This window comes from Protomyctophum bolini (genome assembly GCF_963924005.1).
Source record: "Protomyctophum bolini genome assembly, chromosome: 19".
In the NCBI taxonomy this organism is placed as follows: Eukaryota; Metazoa; Chordata; class Actinopteri; order Myctophiformes; family Myctophidae; genus Protomyctophum; species Protomyctophum bolini.
Genome location: NC_137880.1, coordinates 16,687,198 through 16,707,005, shown reverse-complemented (window position 1 = coordinate 16,707,005; position 19,808 = coordinate 16,687,198). Strand labels below are relative to the sequence as shown.

At 42.6% G+C, this 19,808-nt stretch overlaps 1 protein-coding gene across 1 annotated transcript; it reads right to left on the bottom strand.

The window, feature by feature from the left end:
- Window positions 1-9,667: 9,667 nt before the first annotated feature.
- Window positions 9,668-11,017, bottom strand: LOC308334585 (eukaryotic peptide chain release factor subunit 1-like; the record flags this gene model as incomplete). Its single annotated transcript, XM_080791385.1, has 1 exon — window positions 9,668-11,017. The coding sequence occupies one exon, from the start codon at window positions 11,015-11,017 to the stop codon at window positions 9,668-9,670; it is 1,350 nt and encodes a 449-aa protein (XP_080647511.1).
- Between the last annotated feature and the right edge of the window lie 8,791 nt (window positions 11,018-19,808).

The window sequence follows — 19,808 nt, the reverse complement described above, 5'->3', positions numbered from 1 at the left end:
TGGTTAGAATGGAAGTGGGAGGAGGCAGTTCAATAGCAACATGATAAAAGATACAGTAGGTGCATGGTTTAAGGAAAATATTAGCCAGATAATTCAGTCCAAAACAGTAGTTCATTTAACCCGGAGAGTGTACAAATGGAACCAGGTCCATTCGGTTCCATTGGGTCAATTTGGTTCCATTTGTACACTCTACCGAGATACAGCACTGTTGATTGCATGCCTTCTTTAACTCGATACCGAGAAAAGCAAGATATAACTTGTGATCGTTTATATGCTGTGTATTATTGTTCCCGTTTCAGACAGTGGAAGCTACACAGTGAAGAGCGATAGCCAAAGTGTATTGCTCCATGCCTTTGGAGAGAGGCCATATTGGGAATGATTCATCATAGAGTGCCTTTATATCCTTCCTTGGCTATTACGAATGTTTTGCCCTCCAGTGCTGATCTCAAAAACACAAAACATTAACAAATAAAAGAAGCAAACAGCAAAAATACGAAGAGTCCATATCTTTCATATATATATTTTGGGGCCATGCTCTGTAATGCCAGGAAGGGTTTGGCTGGTCATTAACCATTCAAAGCACTGGAAAATGTGTGTGTGTGTGTGTGTGTGTGTGTTTTGTTTTATTCCCCCGGGCACTGTGGACAGAAGCCGGCCAGCTCATTACAGCGGCTATAGGGAGGATTTTAATTGTTCATTCAGAACAAAGGCTTGGTCTCGGAGGCCGCTTCTGCACCACATTGTGTGTGTGTGTGTGTGTGTGTGTGTGTGTGTGTGTGTGTGTGTGTGTGTGTGTGTGTGTGTGTGTGTGTGTGTGTGTGTGTGAGTGTGTGTTTGTCTGTCTGTCTGTCTGTCTGTGCGTGCGTGCGTGCATGCATGCGTGCGTGCATGCATGCATGCGTGCGTGCGTGCGTGCGTGTGCGTGCATGCACCCCTGCATACTCATGTGCGTTTGTGCATGTTTGAGTGTGACTGTCTGATTTTGTTTGTTTTCTCTTGCTCAATCAATTGGCTGTGATATTGTTTATCTGTGTATCTTTTGTCTCTTGCACGATGTGTAAGTTGTTACATACATACACCTCCTCCTGTCATAAATAAAAGAACAGTGAGGGTGTGCTGATACATCATCACAAAGAATGATTTAAGAATATGACAGCTGGTAAATTCATTCACCTTCATACACAACAATGGTTGAATGTACACATTTAACCTAACATTGCATTGGTTGCATTTTTAGGTCTACACCCCAAGTTGCAAATTAATTAGGCTAACATTGAGGATTTTTGCTGTTGGAGGAGAGTTTATTCCTGTGCGAATTATAATTCATCATGTACGATTGATGCTGAGAGTGTCCAGATATAACTTTATTAGACACATCTTCAAGTTATATGACTTCAGAACAGTGTATAGGATAGATAAGGCCCTTGAAAGAAACATTTGATTTTGGACCGGTCAATCAATATTGTTGCAGGCGAGAGCAGTAAAATGTCATTGCCTCAAAGAGACTGCAGTTAAAAAACCATAATCGTTTCCCAGCCTCTGGCACCGTGCTCTGGGCATACATTTTATACTATCAAAACATGGCTTCATTCTAAGCATCTTAAATGGGGAGTAGTTTTTGTGTGAATGTAAAGCTCCAGTGTTGGGTGTACCCGCCCTCTGCTGGCTGAGCATAGTAAGTGCAGTTTATCTGCGATTCCTTTGGTTCATAGCTAGACAGTGACATCCAGTGGACACATTACATTACTACCACACATAGGCTACTACTGTAGTAGTCTTACCCATATTCAACTCAATTCAAAGTGGCATCATGGGAAATATTATATAGCAAGTGTGAAATAGAACAATCAAAACGAATAAAAGTATGTTTTGATTGATTTAAGTATTTATTGACAGTTTGCACAATTACAGTATATTTCAAGTACAACTCAATACAAAAACTGTTAACTGTGAGTGGAAGACACCATAAAGCATTACACTTGTTTACAACTAGAATTTCGCCGGCCTTCGGCCGGCGAATCCTAGTTACATTGCAGCGCAATATGGGAAGAAGGAAATTCTCAGTAGTGTGCCCTGCACATATGTAGTAACGGATGGGTTATAAAGTATTATAATAACAGAAAGTGTTTTTTATGTCTCATAAAGACGCAAACATGGTGAAACAACTACAGTCACAGAGAGCAGTGCCAAGGTAGCTGCTGCCTGCTAACGATGCAAACAACAGCCTTGCCTGTCGTGTGTGTGTGTGTGTGTGTGTGTGGGGGGGGGGGATAGCACTAATTTTCGACATTTTACTGTGTCATAAATATGTACATCTGTAGCCTATATTGTGATTACATTTGACTCTTGTGTTATATTCTTGTGAAATATTCAGTAAAGTATTGTGGTGAAATATTCACCCCAAGTTGATAAGATATGCAGAGAATATAATACCAAGAACCCCAGTTTGAAATGCATTAGGCCACAGACCCCCATTTGATACCATTTGCTCTCTGGGAAAATCAGGGTCCATTTGGTTCCATTTGTATGCTCTTGGAGTATGATGACTGTGCTAACAGTATTATCATAAAATATGTCTCAGTTTTAAGATTCTAAAAAACATATTTCATATGTGTGAGCTTGTAAAGTAGAACGTTCAACCTAGAGACAGTGTTGCCAAGTCTGAGCATTATAAGCTACTTTGGACTTGTTTATCTATTGGTAGTCCTTGACATGGAAATGTTTGAAACAACATTAGACAACAAAGTTTGACAGTCAACACTATAATTGATTATTTTAAGACTAATTTCCGGACCATTTCTGATTTACCTACTTTGAACTGGCCTATTAACATTTTTATAGACCTGGTTGCTTGTTTCACTCTCACATCCACGATATGTGGCAACCCTGGTCCCTGGTTTGTTTTGGTTTGCGTCACACACACACATACACCCCCCCTCTTTCCACCTTTACTGTCAGTGCAACCACGCATGTGCCGTGACTGACTTCCCCCAAAACAAAATCACCAAAGCAACTGCATGTAGTATAGTGGACTGTGGAAGCAGGAGGGAAAAAGGGAAAAAGACGAAAACACACAGCATTGCGCGCCCGCAGATCTGCCGTTAAACGGCAGATCTGTCGTTTTATGGATCATACCGGTATGCTGTTAGCTTGTTGCCCCCCCCCCCTCCCTCTCTCTCTCTCTCTCTCTCTCTCTGACGTTCTCTCTCTCTCGCTCGCGCGCGTTACTCTAACACGTCTTTCTGTCTTTCTCTCTCTCTCTCTCTCTCTCTCTCTCTCTCTCTCTGACGTTCTCTCTCTCTCGCTCGCGCGCGTTACTCTAACACGTCTTTCTCTCTCTCTCTCTCTCTCTCTGTCAGAAAGCGTTGTGAGTTTACTCACAGCACCGTCACTCCTGTCACACACACACATACACCCCCCCTCTTTCCACCTTTACTGTCAGTGCAACCACGCATGTGCCGTGACTGACTTCCCCCAAAACAAAATCACCAAAGCAACTGCATGTAGTATAGTGGACTGTGGAAGCAGGAGGGAAAAAGGGAAAAAGACGAAAACACACAGCATTGCGCGCCCGCAGATCTGCCCTTAAACGGCAGATCTGTCGTTTTATGGATCATAGAACGAACGTACCGGTACTATGCTGTTAGCTTGTTGCTCCCCCCCCCTCCCCTCCCTCTCTCTCTCTCTCTCTCTCTCTGACGTTCTCTCTGTCTCGCCGTGTATTGGTAGCCTATATGAGCCCAATATTGGCGTTACGCATTTCACTTGAATAATGTTGTGTGCGCACGTGCGCACGCTGAGAAAGACAGTTATTGTCTCGGCCGTATAGCCATTCCTGTGTGTGTGTGTGTGTGTGTGTGTGTGCAGGCGTGTGTAGTCGGCGGTGGGCTGGCAGGCGAAAATAGCAAAAGCTATACGTGTAATGTAAGTATTTCGGCCCAATCCAAGTATTGACAATGAACAATGTTGATTTAACTAAGGGATTCGCTGAGTGTTTTATTTTGTAAATACAGGGATTTAGAAGGGATAAGCACTAATTTCTCCCCTTCCTTCTTTCTGTTATCCTGCGAGGGCCCTGAAAAGCAAGATGGCTGATTGTGAGACTGAAAAGGAGTGTTGGGGGCGGGCCTGGTGGGCCTATGAGAACGCAGAGCAGTGTTGCCAGGTTTGCGAATTGTAAGCGAGTTGTAGTGTGTGCAAGTAGCCTGGTTAAAAGGGCTTGTTTCTGCCGCTGTTGGGGCAACAGAACATGTCGACCAGTTTCTGTCAACCGCTTTTGGTCAGGTGACCAACTCCACAAATGTTAAATTAGACTAGAATTTCGCCGGCCTTCGGCCGGCGAATCCTAGTTACATTGCAGCGCAATATGGGAAGAAGGAAATTCTCAGTAGTGTGCCCTGCACATATGTAGTAACGGATGGGTTATAAAGTATTATAATAACAGAAAGTGTTTTTTATGTCTCATAAAGACGCAAACATGGTGAAACAACTACAGTCACAGAGAGCAGTGCCAAGGTAGCTGCTGCCTGCTAACGATGCAAACAACAGCCTTGCCTGTCGTGTGTGTGTGTGTGTGTGTGTGGGGGGGGGGGGATAGCACTAATTTTCGACATTTTACTGTGTCATAAATATGTACATCTGTAGCCTATATTGTGATTACATTTGACTCTTGTGTTATATTCTTGTGAAATATTCAGTAAAGTATTGTGGTGAAATATTCACCCCAAGTTGATAAGATATGCAGAGAATATAATACCAAGAACCCCAGTTTGAAATGCATTAGGCCACAGACCCCCATTTGATACCATTTGCTGTCTGGGAAAATCAGGGTCCATTTGGTTCCATTTGTATGCTCTTGGAGTATGATGACTGTGCTAACAGTATTATCATAAAATATGTCTCAGTTTTAAGATTCTAAAAAACATATTTCATATGTGTGAGCTTGTAAAGTAGAACGTTCAACCTAGAGACAGTGTTGCCAAGTCTGAGCATTATAAGCTACTTTGGACTTGTTTATCTATTGGTAGTCCTTGACATGGAAATGTTTGAAACAACATTAGACAACAAAGTTTGACAGTCAACACTATAATTGATTATTTTAAGACTAATTTCCGGACCATTTCTGATTTACCTACTTTGAACTGGCCTATTAACATTTTTATAGACCTGGTTGCTTGTTTCACTCTCACATCCACGATATGTGGCAACCCTGGTCCCTGGTTTGTTTTGGTTTGCGTCACACACACACATACACCCCCCCTCTTTCCACCTTTACTGTCAGTGCAACCACGCATGTGCCGTGACTGACTTCCCCCAAAACAAAATCACCAAAGCAACTGCATGTAGTATAGTGGACTGTGGAAGCAGGAGGGAAAAAGGGAAAAAGACGAAAACACACAGCATTGCGCGCCCGCAGATCTGCCGTTAAACGGCAGATCTGTCGTTTTATGGATCATACCGGTATGCTGTTAGCTTGTTGCCCCCCCCCCCTCCCTCTCTCTCTCTCTCTCTCTCTCTCTGACGTTCTCTCTCTCTCGCTCGCGCGCGTTACTCTAACACGTCTTTCTGTCTTTCTCTCTCTCTCTCTCTCTCTCTGTCAGAAAGCGTTGTGAGTTTACTCACAGCACCGTCACTCCTGTCACACACACACATACACCCCCCCTCTTTCCACCTTTACTGTCAGTGCAACCACGCATGTGCCGTGACTGACTTCCCCCAAAACAAAATCACCAAAGCAACTGCATGTAGTATAGTGGACTGTGGAAGCAGGAGGGAAAAAGGGAAAAAGACGAAAACACACAGCATTGCGCGCCCGCAGATCTGCCCTTAAACGGCAGATCTGTCGTTTTATGGATCATAGAACGAACGTACCGGTACTATGCTGTTAGCTTGTTGCTCCCCCCCCCTCCCCTCCCTCTCTCTCTCTCTCTCTCTCTCTGACGTTCTCTCTGTCTCGCTCGCGCGCGTTACTCTAACACGTCTTTCTGTCTTTCTCTCTCTCTCTCTCTCTCTCTCTCTGTCAGAAAGCGTTGTCAGTTTACCGTCACTCCTGTCAGTTATTTCGTCGTGTATTGGTAGCCTATATGAGCCCAATATTGGCGTTACGCATTTCACTTGAATAATGTTGTGTGCGCACGTGCGCACGCTGAGAAAGACAGTTATTGTCTCGGCCGTATAGCCATTCCTGTGTGTGTGTGTGTGTGTGTGTGTGTGTGTGTGTGTGTGTGCAGGCGTGTGTAGTCGGCGGTGGGCTGGCAGGCGAAAATAGCAAAAGCTATACGTGTAATGTAAATATTTAGGCCCAATCCAAGTATTGACAATGAACAATGTTGATTTAACTAAGGGATTCGCTGAGTGTTTTATTTTGTAAATACAGGGATTTAGAAGGGATAAGCACTAATTTCTCCCCTTCCTTCTTTCTGTTATCCTGCGAGGGCCCTGAAAAGCAAGATGGCTGATTGTGAGACTGAAAAGGAGTGTTGGGGGCGGGCCTGGTGGGCCTATGAGAACGCAGAGCAGTGTTGCCAGGTTTGCGAATTGTAAGCGAGTTGTAGTGTGTGCAAGTAGCCTGGTTAAAAGGGCTTGTTTCTGCCGCTGTTGGGGCAACAGAACATGTCGACCAGTTTCTGTCAACCGCTTTTGGTCAGGTGACCAACTCCACAAATGTTAAATTAGATAGGGCCCACCATTTTTAATTCATTAGAGACGTACAAATGTACACTTCTATATAGCAGCCGTCCGCATGTGCCCTTTGAGAGCAGTTTTGCTCTGTGTCAAGCATGCCCAAATATGGAGTGAAACGGGCAAGGGATTGGCATGTCTTAATGACTGTTGGTCGGGCGTTCCACATTTTGGTGGCACGTACTGTACAAGGCCAAAATTATAATAATTTAAACACAGCGGCTACTGTAAAGATTTTATAGGCCTTGGGAAAAGTGAAAACAACAACAAAAACATCCTCCTCACTCCTTTGACACAAATGCCCAGGTCGAAGTTCAGATCAATTTGTCAACCCACCGAGGAGATAGTGGAGGAGTAGAACAATCAGAACCATACAATTGTATGTCTGAGTTATAAATTATATTTATATAATAAATAATATAATATAATAATAAATTATATATTATAGTATATATATTATATAGTACTAAAATAAATAAATGTCCTGCACCTACGACAGTAATTCTTTACACTGTAACCAGACTGTAGGCATACCTATTGCAGACCAAAAGGAAAACACAAAACTGTTGCTTTTGAAGTTAAATTGCAATATATATCAAACTTGATCAACCAAAATAATAATTCAATTGAGGCTCCTGGACAGGGCCCCTGCCCATGATGATCCATATATGGAGCTGGCCTGTTCTGACAGGACTCCATATTTGGGCACGTCTGACAAAGAACTCCATAAGCTGACCTGTTATGACATCACAGCACTCCATATTTGGGCATGCTTGACACAGAACTCCATATATAGGGATAAGGGGACGCAGAGAGACACATACAGAAATCTCCGTATGTGGGCATAGAAGGGACTTATGCGTGAAACGGGCACTCTGCATTTCCGGTTGTACCATTCTTTCTCCCCATTATAACAGATTATCATTTGAAAACTTGTACCCCTGGTCTGGACTCCTTCTTGTGTTGTGTCACTGATTCCTTGGGTTTTTCCTTAACAAGGTGATTCTACTCTTTCATACTCTCTCATTTAAGGTATTGGGATTTTTCTATAAAGCTATAAACATATTCATACTAAGGTTATTATCATTATAAAATAAAGTTAAGGTTTAATATTTACAGATTGGTAATAAATTATATTGATATAAAAGGCATTACTTGCCTGTACGATAAAAGGTGCATTTTCATACATCTGGCCTTCCCAAAGCTAAATGAATGGTTCAACTATACATTATTCTATTCGAAGGTTATCTTAATGATTTATGGCTTTGAACAGCCATATGATATTTGGTCTGAATAAAGTGATCTCATCTGAGTACTGGGTATTTCATATTTTGGTTTTAAAGCCTGGTCCTTCCTTTCCATGGGCTGTCAAGAAATTACAGTCCTTTGATTACAGTGGGTGTAAAGTTGGTTGAGTGGCCAAGGCTCCAAAAAGTGACAGCAATACCTTTTAGGGTGTTTTATTTCTCCCTGATGCAGGTTATTCACAGTGTAAACACAGGCCTGACAAACAAAAGAAACACTGAAGACTAAACTTACAAAAGACAGAACATTACTTGAAAGCAAATAGGAAACCAAACCAAGAACTTGAGAAACTCATTAGGCTATAAACCAGGGGTATTCAATTAGATTAGGCCGGGGGCCACAACTGTAGAATGATTGTGTGTGTGTGGGGCCGCACAGTGTGCATGCGAAGCGCTGAAATTTGTGGGTTCTCAAAATGCTTTTTGTGCTCAAACACAAAGATTTATGTATATTTCCGCACAGTAATGAGCTGTATAGACATATTATCCTGCTATATGAAGATAGGTTGAAAAGTGGTCCTTTAATGATTACCGTCATTATGGTAATCTCACAATTAATATCGCACACACCATACCTGTAACTTTTATTAGCCCTCTTATTATTCTAAAAAAAAAGGGCCTTTTCTTTCCAAAATTATTTCAGGGGCCCTGCGGCCCGCGGGCCGCCAATTGAATACCACTGCTATAAACCCTTCCAAAAAGGGACCCCTAGCAGCTCTCCCTGGATGTTACCTGCTTGTTGCCCAAGCCACTACTCAACCTCGGCATCCTGCAGCCTCCCTTTTATACAGGGTGAGACCATACCAAGAAAGACACAGAACTAATTGGTAACCACTTAACTCAAATAAGGCAAACCATGGCCCATGAGTTGATTTACACAATTATATACGGTTTTACTAAACCTATTCCAAATACATTTCAGGCACCAAATCATTGACATAAGAGAACATATAACACAAGAGCTCTTGAAACATAAGACAGACACCCCTCCTGCTCTATAGCACTTGGTACCTTCCCCCACTCAATCAAGAGGATCACCAGTACTGCAGGAGAGCCAGGTGCCAAACAATCACCATTAAACACAAATTACACCAAACATATATCTGCTGTGACAATATTTACAATTCATGGCACGGGTCGCCCCGTGACAGTGGGTATTTCATATTTTATATTATTTTCACTTAAAGCCTGGTCTACAGTCCTGATTCTTTTTAATCATACATTTATTTATCAGTGTGTGTAGTGGCAATCTCAAACAAAGTTTGCCACTCGGCTGGACACATGCGTTTATAGAAACCTGTCAATCATCATGACACACAAACCCCCCACAAAGTCAAGTTCAAATATCTTCCTTTCGTCTCATGTTGTCCTGGTGCTCCTTGAAGCGAAAGGAGCTTAGAGTAGTAGTGCAGTAGTGAGGCGGTTGTGACTTGTCCCCAGACATGATCGGCCTAGACAATTGTGAGGTCTCCAGTGAGCACTGAGGTGCTGTTGTTTAGCCTGAAGTTCTGCACTGTAGGCTCCCACTTCCCTATGGCCCACAGGCTGGTGGAAGCCCTCGGACAGTCCCTCCGCGGCCTGGGAAAACATCCAGCGTGGTGTACTTTGACACCTTTGGTTTCTGTGATTCTTGTCGATCTGCTGACTCCTGTGCAGCAGAGGCCTTTCCTGTTGGCATTTATTCATTCCTTTCCTTCCGTACAGTACGACTCCAGATCAAAGACCATATCATCCTCATACGCTACACATTGGAAATCCACCACGTACCGTAAAATACCCCCGATGCCTCCAAAGCCCTTGACAAACTGAGACCCCTTCTGACTCTTGTCTGTGACTATCTCCAGCATGGCTCCATGGCTCTTGTAGTTGTCAGCAAACCATTCGAGCAGGGGCATGCTCTCAATCAGCTCATGTTCCTGCCCCATTTCCTTGTCTGTGAAATAGGACTTGTCCTTCTCCTGCTCTGGTCTTACATACTTGGTCACATACTTGGTCTCATCAGTCTCAGCTCCATTGCACTCTGCGCCACGCACACGCAGAATACAGCGCATAGTAGTTAAGTTCTCATAGACGAGGAGGGTCTCTACTGCTCCCATTTCCAGGGCTTTCACTGTGTCATCCACTCCAAAGCAGTATTTCCCCCCTGCTTTCATGGCGATTTCTTCGAAGTACAACTCGAAAAGCTTTGTTTCCTGGATTAACTTGACATTGGAGAGGACCTCTGTGGAAAGATCGATGGCCTGGTTGAAACCATTTTCTCCCCCATAGGATATATCCACCAGCTTCAGCACCTTTTCCTGTAACCTCGGGTCAAACATGTCTTTGAGTTCAGTCTTGAGGTCAGCAGAGCCAGCCAGGACCAACCCGGCTACATTTACCTTGTCGTTGGACACAAACAGCTGGACGGCCGTCTCAGCCACCTTCCTCCGATAGTTGTGTCTTTTCTCCGTCCTCAAACGGGCAAAACGCAGAGCTGACTGTCCTCCTCTGCCATGCTTCTTGGGCAAGTTAACAGTGAATTTGTGCAGCACCTCCCTGGTGTTTCCCTGCAGTGTACCAAACAGGGCCCCCCTGCCGTCTATCACAATAAAGCCAAACTTGCTGTCATCAGAGAGCAGGGCTGTCACTGCATCTGTGTGGAACTTGTTGTCACAGAGGTACAGGGAGGTGTTGATTGGTTTGAATGGTTCAAAAGCAATTTTGACTTTCTTCTCTTTGCCTTCCTCTGTCACAATTGTGCCACAATACACCACCAAACCATTAGGTGGGACTTCTTTGTAGGTTTTTAGCTTCTCCCGTGCAGCAGTGATGGCTCCAACCACAGAGAGTCTGTTGACTCTACTCTTGATGTTGGAGGCGGTGCCAAGCTCATCAGCCAACAGCTTGGCCTGTCTAGATATCTGGTCCTTAGGAGGAATGATCAATGAGATCATACTGGTGCCATTACCACGGGCAGCCTCCAAACCTTTGATTATCTTCTTGAGTTTCCATATCTTTACATTGTTGTCTGCTGCGCTAGGGTCGTGCTCCATCTTTATGCTCCAGTCACTTCAGTGTCTGCTGCAGGCAAACCAACTCCGCCCTCTGCCTTTCTTCGATGAATCGGTGGTTGGATGAATTAATTTCCCTGACAACATCCTATATTTGCAATGCAGCCACACCCAAATACGGAGTGAGCGGACCTCTGATGTCACACTAATGTCACTATGACTTAACCATAACAATGTCACTATGACTTAACCATAACCATGTCTAACTTCAATGTGTTGTCATGACATCATGGTGAAAACAAATCAGTCAGCTCCATATATGGGCACAAAAGGGGGCATATATAATATAATCTGGTGTCATCAGCTTTCTCCAAGGACTGACAGACACAGAGAGCGGTTGTCCAGAGCCATAGATCTTACAGTATATGGGACTGACAGACTTCAAACTCGGTGCGCACAGCATGAAGGACTCGAGGGAGTGCGGTGCCCGCCCCCGAGTAGTTTGGATATCCAGTTGTCGAGAACTGCCGATCCAACCAATATGCCCATATATGGACATTCCAATATATATGAGCATATAGGCCTATTGATGACATCAGGGATTTCCATATTATGGGCGGAAAAGGGACAATACAGACGGGTGCAACTGCCTTCTTCAGGGTATTTAGGGTCATTTTATGGTCTTTTGTGAGCACCCCAGACAGTTTTTAAGTTGCTTGATTCAGTATTGAGTTATTTGATATTCATTTTTATTACACGGCTTGGTTGAATGCTTGATTCTGATTGGTCAATCGCCGAATTCATCAGTCTGTTATTTCTGGATAATGACCGATCCGCTCTATAACAGACCGATGCCTATAATCAACCCCTTGGAGCATCTGCTATGCTCCGCTGATTTACTGCCGTTTCCAACATGACAGCCATGTAAACACTTACATTTACAGCAAAACATTGTTCTCAAAAATGTGTTTGAAAACATTTGAGCGAGAAATAGACAAAGCAGTACCCGGAAATGGATTCTATTTCAACAACTCACTTCACTTTTCCGACTGTGCTGCAGCTGGACAGATGCCAGCCAGCGTGACACTTGAATACTTTCATTACCAAGCAAGGAAATAAGAGTCGTTTTGTTGTGTTTTGGGTCAATTTATTAATTTATGCATCAAGTATAGCCGTGTACTAAGCGGGCTAATGTATAGCCGAGTGGTCATTGTTTATATATAAATCACCTTCAGGTTGATTAACCACCGGTGGTTAATAAGCCTGTCTGTGATTTAACTGGCATACATTATCCCTGACTTATCAGACGCACCTCATTCTTATACAAACCGATTGGAACTTCAAATTCTATTTTAATTATGATAGATTAATCTAAAACATCTGCCCTTGTTTCTGGTGATATTGTCCTTCTAATGCGTGAGGGGGCCGTGTTTTCTCAATTACTTTTTAGGTGGGAAAGCCCATAGTGCGGAGCCACCTATTGTTTTTGTACAGATTTTTCTTCTTCCGCCAAATATTAATATTCATCATCATCCTTCGAGTGCCCTCGAGATCTGCGACACAAGCTGCTTCCACTGGTCTCTGTTGGACATTGCCACAACAAGTTCATTCACAGTAAGTCCTGCGCTATATCAAAAATATAAATGCACCAAGTCTCTGTGTGTGTACTGTTGTAATCTACGTAACTCGAGAACCGTTCGCCCCACCGACTTCAAATTCGACAAAAGGCCTCTGCCCGGGCTCTGCAGTGTCCATATATGGAGCTGGGCTGTTCTGACATCATTCTGACGTCTGCATAGACTCCATATTTGGGCATGCCTGACAAAGAACTCCATATATGGGCATAAAAGGGACACAGATAATGATATCTGGTTGGGGCATGCATTTCAACTGGCATCGTTCCAAGTAGGTCAGTGCCCAACGGGCACCGCTCTGGTAGTACTCAATTGAAAATGCAAACTTTGAACAGGCATAGCTCATGAACCCAGTTTGATTGTCAGAAATAAAACGTACACATCTCATGTCGAACTTTTGACCTCTGACCTTTAGATCTCCCACCATTTTGAATTATAGAAAAACTGTTAAATTGAATTTTCTCCTGGGATTTATTTATAAAAATGCACAAAACTTGTCGAACTTAAACCATATTTACATAACGAGTAAGACGCGCAAACGCGGGAAGCGAACGCAGATCGTAAATTGCAATAACAATTCACCATGACTCAGCCATAACCATATAAGGAGTCCCCAAAGCAGCTATACGTCCAAATATGGAGTGTGTTGCATCAATGACAAACAAATCACTCAGCTCCATATATGGGCACAAAGGGGGGACGGACACACAGACATGATCTGCTAGGTCTCATAGTAAGTGCTCACTGCATTCGCAACCAATAAAATCCATACAGTGTAGATATCAAATGCAATATGAAAACAACAAACCGCAATATGAAAACAATAAACCTCAAAGAATGTAACACAAGACCAACGGACCATAATAAACAATAAAAATACTTTCACCGTGTGCCCTTTCCAACTGGGTGCTAATTGTTGAGTCAGTGTATCCATGTTTTTGTACAACTGAAATGTACATTAAGATTAGAATTATATTAAACCTAATGCTTTGTAGATCTGCATTTTTCGGTCACTCACTTCTCCTTTATGTTCCATCGCCTTTCCTTTGGCCGTCCTTTGACTCCTTTCCATCCTTATAGTCAACAAATGTTTGTCCTTGTGTCTCTGATGCTCAACCATGGAGGACTGTTTTAAACCAGTCCCCACCTCCACAGCTGAGCTACCTGGGTTCCAATAACCAATTATCCTTAACTAGACCCATGTCAAATTAAAGGGCCAGCATGTCAACACTTCCTGAACATCACAATAAAAGGTAGACTGCGGGTCCGTTACACGGCGTGGCGTTTAACTATAGCTAACTCTAAACACTGGAACCTAAGTCTGGCTGTCTAACTTTACCAACCATAGACTGGTGAGGAACTGGCACAGAGCTGCAGACAGGGCTGGCTCTTGTAGGCTCATCAGCTGATTGGAGACCACACTGGGTGGGGATGTTGGAACTGGAAGACAGGTTAGGTCTGCTGTGGGGTTCTCCGGAGCCCTCTGGTGGTGCTGATGGGCACTGAACACCCACAGCACAGATATGTGGAGTCGATGGGGAGCGAAACATAACAATCATAACCCTACCCCTCCCCCATTATCATACAACAGCTGTGGGCGAGGCTTAAGTTTAGGTGGGTGGTGCTAAGGTGAAAACCAGGTAGGCTATACTTACTTAATTAACTGGTGGGTGTACCGTGTGGCCACATAAAAACATTGTTTTAACAACAAAGGGAATCTACCAACGTACCTCAAGCCTGGAACGGCCAGTCCGGTGCATCACAGGAGCAGGGACAACAGTTGCAGAGGAAGGAGAAACAAATTGAATGCCACTTCACACAGTTGTGATTTTTTTTCACAACTTTATTTACACACTCCAATGGTAATGAAAAGTTGATCGACTTGTCTGCGATATCCCAAACCCACACACCGAGTGATAAGAAGAACTCCGGTTTCTATAGCAACACCCAGAGTAGAACATTCACCTCGTTCGCATGCAGTGAAAGTCTTGCTGTGCACATTCCAAGAGAGAGCACAGGCTCACAGCTGTGGGATACATTATGGGTCCTTATCAAGAAATGACTTGCAAGGAAAAGTGTAAAAGTATCAAGATACTGCACTGCAGAAACACCCCGTTACAAGTAAAGGTCAGGTAATCAAAATTTACTTGAGTAAATTGGTTTCAAAGTATTGGTTTCAAAATGTAACAAAAGTTGAGAGTATGCATTATGCAGAATGTCCCATTTCACAAGTTGTCAAATGTAAAAAAAATTACACAAATCTTTTCAAAATACCAGATCTAGATAGGCTATTTTCAAATGGCCAAAATGTATACAGAGCTGAAGTCGTTAATGTATATTTTGTGATGGCCTGATAATCTCAATATATGAAGTAGAATCAGCTTTAATGTCACATCACAGGTGTACAAGGTAAAAAAGTGTGTGACATTTGTTTTCCTGCATAGTTCCCATCGATCGTGTCGTTATCTCCATATAAAAAAGAAAGGGAAGAAGAAGAGAGAGGGGGGGGGGCAGTGGAAAAATAGATCAAACAAGAAAAACAAGACACAGAAACATATCTAATTTACACAGTACCTGAGATAAGATATAAAGAGCAGCAGATACTGTGCATGATATACTTGGAAGTTGGATGTTAAACAAGTTCTTGAGCTTAGTCCAGTTACCCTGGGTAAACATAGTAACGTTCTTTCTTTCTACTTAGGTGCTAGAAACGTCAATGCGTTGTACATGGGATTAAGTTGCAAAATGTCAGTGCATGTCAACCGCATAATCTGCATAGGGTAGCTGACACTAATCCACAAGTAGTAGGATTGCGAGGGAGAGCATGGACAATAAAAGTCAAGTTCCCTTGTCCTTGACTCCATGGTATAATCATTGTAGGTCTGATCCAAGGAAGTGAGTTAATCTTGTCTCTATTGATTCCACCTATCACTGTTGTGTTGTCCGCGTACTTTATGATGGTTTTGGAGTCATATGTGGCTGTGCAGCCAGTTATACATGTACAGGGAGTATAGAGGAGAGGGCTTGGCATTGGCACACATCCCTGGGCTGCTCCAGTTTTCGGGGTCAGGAGGTTAGATGTGATGCTGCCCAGGCCTCGAAGCTTTGGGTCAGGTTTTGCTGGGACAATGGTGTTGAATGCTGGGCTGTAGTCCACGAACAGCATACGTACATATTTTTCCTTCAGCCACTTGTTGTCCATGTGTGAGAGGACGGTGTGGAGAGCCATGGCAATAGCATCATTGGTGGATCTGTTTTTGTCCAGACACAGTGAAGAGAAAGGAAAGCAAGGGCAGAGAGGAGGGATGTCATGCATCATTGAACCAGCAGGTGTCACCCTGGTAGCTCCCAGTAGTGCACTTACAGTCTCAGAGCCGCCTTTTGTCTTTGTTGAACCCACATGTGTGGATTATACCAGGGACAAGTCACTTGACAGTTGACATTTATTTTCTTTGCTCTCCCTCGCAATTCTACTTGTGGATTAGTGTCAGCTACCCTATGCAGATTATGCGGTTGACATGCACTGACATTTTGCAACTTAATCCCATGTACAACGCATTGACGTTTCTAGCACCTAAGTAAGATCCAAGTATATCATGCACTGTATCTGCTGCTCTTTATATCTTATCTCAGGTAGCCTACTGTGTAAATTAGATATTAGATATATCCCTTCTTCTTCCCTTTCTATTTTGAGGGGTCTATATACAGGTTTAATGTTTGTTTTGGCACCGTTTGGAAAGAATCGTTGGTTGGTAAAGGGACGTTTGCTGGCTATATATTGTTTATGTACTCCTATCAGAGCGTGTGAGGGCCACAGACCAGGCAGTTCAAGAGTCAGTGATTTATTCAATCTTCACAGTTCACAGGTGGCATGACACTGGTGAAATGATGGATGTACGATGGAATTGACGATTTAACTAAACAGGAAAGAATAGTGACAATCAGTACCCAACAAGGCATAAATCACTAGGGCCTGACTAACTCAAATACATATCATAAACACCAGTAATAAATAATCAAATAAAGATCATGGAACAAATACTCATCATAAACAACATTACAGGAATGCATCGTATAAGCAACATTACAGGATCTTCTCACTACTTCATTATAAAACAGTACAGGATCTTAACACAGGAGAAGATTCAGTTTAATGACAGAGAAGAGCACTTGCTTATTAATGCATCAAAGTGGACCCGGACACAAGTTTATACCTCTTCAGTCTTCACCCCTCAAGAGTTCAAACCAAATGTTTGCTCTGAGAGTTACACCTGGGCTTATATAGTCCTACCACAGGTGTGGCAAATTAGGCCAATACCGGACCCCACCCACCACTAGGTGGAATGATTAAAACCACTTAGTCCAACTCAACCAACTCACAGCCACAGGGTGAGGGATTTTGTACAAGCGCCCCTCACTTCACACGGGTGTGATCTCTTTCTTGGTCTTATGTGTTATGCGATCGTCTTTCCTTCATTAGTACATGATGACACAACGCTAAGGTTGGTGGAAAGCCATGGATCTCCTACATACCGGCACATATAAAAAATCACACCCGTGTGAACTGAGTGGTGCAACTCCCCCCCCCTCTCTCTCTCATTAGCAGGCAACAGTGCAGCACTCTCTCTCTCTCTCTCTGTTTCTGGCACAACAGCGCCCCTACTGGTACTAATAGTCATACTGGTGCTCACGGTCACATAGGCGCATGGGTGGGTTAACGTCACATAGTTAGACGGACACGGACATTGCTGTTCCTTGGAGTGGTTGCACCACTCCTGTGTCATTAGGGTATAATTTTAAATTTTGTTTACGTGCTTCTCTGGTCTCATTTTTCTTTCTGTCTGTTTGTCTTTTCCTTTCCGTCTGTTAAAAATCTAAAACTAAAGGAAGGTTTTTCTTTTTTGAGGGTTACACTTTTCAAGAAGTACACACACTACCAAGGTTTTTGTAAAATGTATCAATATTAAGACATAACTTTGTGGTAAAATGTACACAGTTCTTAAATAAAGAATTGCAACAAAAAAAAAGATCATGCTTGGAAATGTTTTAATCATATTATAGTAAATGTTAACATCTGCAATGATTTGTTTGGCTTGAGAACAACAGAATGGTTAACAAAAACACTGCTTTTAATATGTATATATTTTATTCATTACTTATTTATTTGTCTTTTGTGTGTTGGTTATGTTGACTACTGTTGCAAACCAAAGTGCCTCACGTGGACGTTAAAGCCCATCCAATCTAATCCAGTGACATTGTCTCTGTGTCTTTTTCTTTTGTTTTTCTTTTACAATTTATCATCCATCTGATATGAACCTTTCAACCCTTATGGAATAGCAAAAGAAACATTATTATATCTTCCAACAGAGGGTGCTGGATCTCAAATCTCAAAGGCCAACCTTGAGGGCAGGGAGCTGCCCATGGTGCTGAACTGTATCAGTAGATCACTTACTTGCATGGCTCAGCTTACACTGGACCGGAGGACGGACACACACACACACACACACACACACTGTATGCAGTGCCATGTTTATTATGCTAATGTGTGTCCCTGGAATGCTGAATAAAGTAGATGACACATCAACTCACCCACAGACTCTCAGAAATGTGACAATGATTTCACTGTAAAATTATGTTAACAAATGTAAAAAAAATAAAACAACAATATTGAAGCATGGGTGTTGTATACACTGTCTTTAGTTTTGTCATGAATCACTTCAATTCTGTGTTAACAAACTGCATTAAAACCTAATGCAACATACAGTATGCAGCAGCATTTACATGACAAATATGCTTGGACATTAAGAATTTAGTCGTAAACTGTTAAAATAGCACACACTATAGATTGCATACTGTAAGTCCACCGGACTAACTAACTGTTTAATTTAGAGGAACTCTTGACCAGCATGACCAGTGTGTGTCAGTATAGCACTGTAAAAGAATGAAGAAGTCTGCACACCGTTTTAAAAGCTCCCCAGAAAGGTAATTTACCAGAGCGGGGAAAAAACAACAACACACACAACATTTCGGCCTCTGTGGCCTTCGTCAGGTAAACGGAATAGCAACACATAGGACAGGTATAACATAATCACACCCGGGGACACAGCCCCCATGGGATTGAACTTGGCTATGACACTCAGGACAAAATAATGAAGCCATTAGTATCCCTATGTGGCCACCAGGGGAATAAATCATCACACATACAGTATACAAATATCAAGAACCCATATCACACAGTATATGCACTGTAAAATGTGGAGGGTTCGGTTATACACTTTCAGAGTTAAATTAATCCTCAGGAGTTTGCATTTACAAACTCCATGGATCAAATATAAAAGTCTGGATAGGGGGATGATCAGCATTTAACCCATCCACTTATGAGAGGCTAACGCCCCTCAATGTGTACTTTGGTGTATATACTATAGGCTTCAAGTAGGTAGAAATAAGCGTACCTGCATACTATGAGATCCTGCATGCAACTGAATGATATGAAGCAAGGTGTTGCTGAAAAACAGAATGCATGCTCAGCAAATCTTCCCCAGGCGAATAAAGATTTGTGCTCAGCTCAGCGACTCCTATAATTGTACCAAATGTTATCCTGACAAAAAGCTTTATTGGGTTAAAGTGCAGTGATTTTTCATTAATGATGAACTACTATAAGTCTGGGGCTTTTCCGAATAATTCTGATCCATGAGAATTCCATGGGGACCTGAAAGGCAGTGAAAGCACACAAATACAATTAGATAACGGTTGCGTCTCAACCTGCTGAAGTTGTAATGTTGTCTCCCCCCCCCCCCCCCAATGATAACGAAAATATGGTTTGTGTTAAAATCAATGTACACAATATTCCATCACAGACTGAGTAGCCTAGTCAGCAAAAGCAAATGGTAGTGTAGGCTATTTCTCCTGCATGGTCAGATGATGTAATGGTGTCTGTCTGTGCATTGTATTCTGGTCCACACATCCCACGTCCCACACTGAAAATAGCCAATCAACAAACTCACATTGCATACAGCTTGTATTATTGTATATCTGCTATTTTTAGTATACTGTATGAATCAGGCTTATAAGGCTATAGTTCTTGCATGATATTCCTCAATGTGCTTAACCTATCAAAAATAATCAAAAATAAATACATAACCTAAAACATAAATTGTGTATAATAACAAAAAGCATTCCTCATCTCAGTCATCTACACG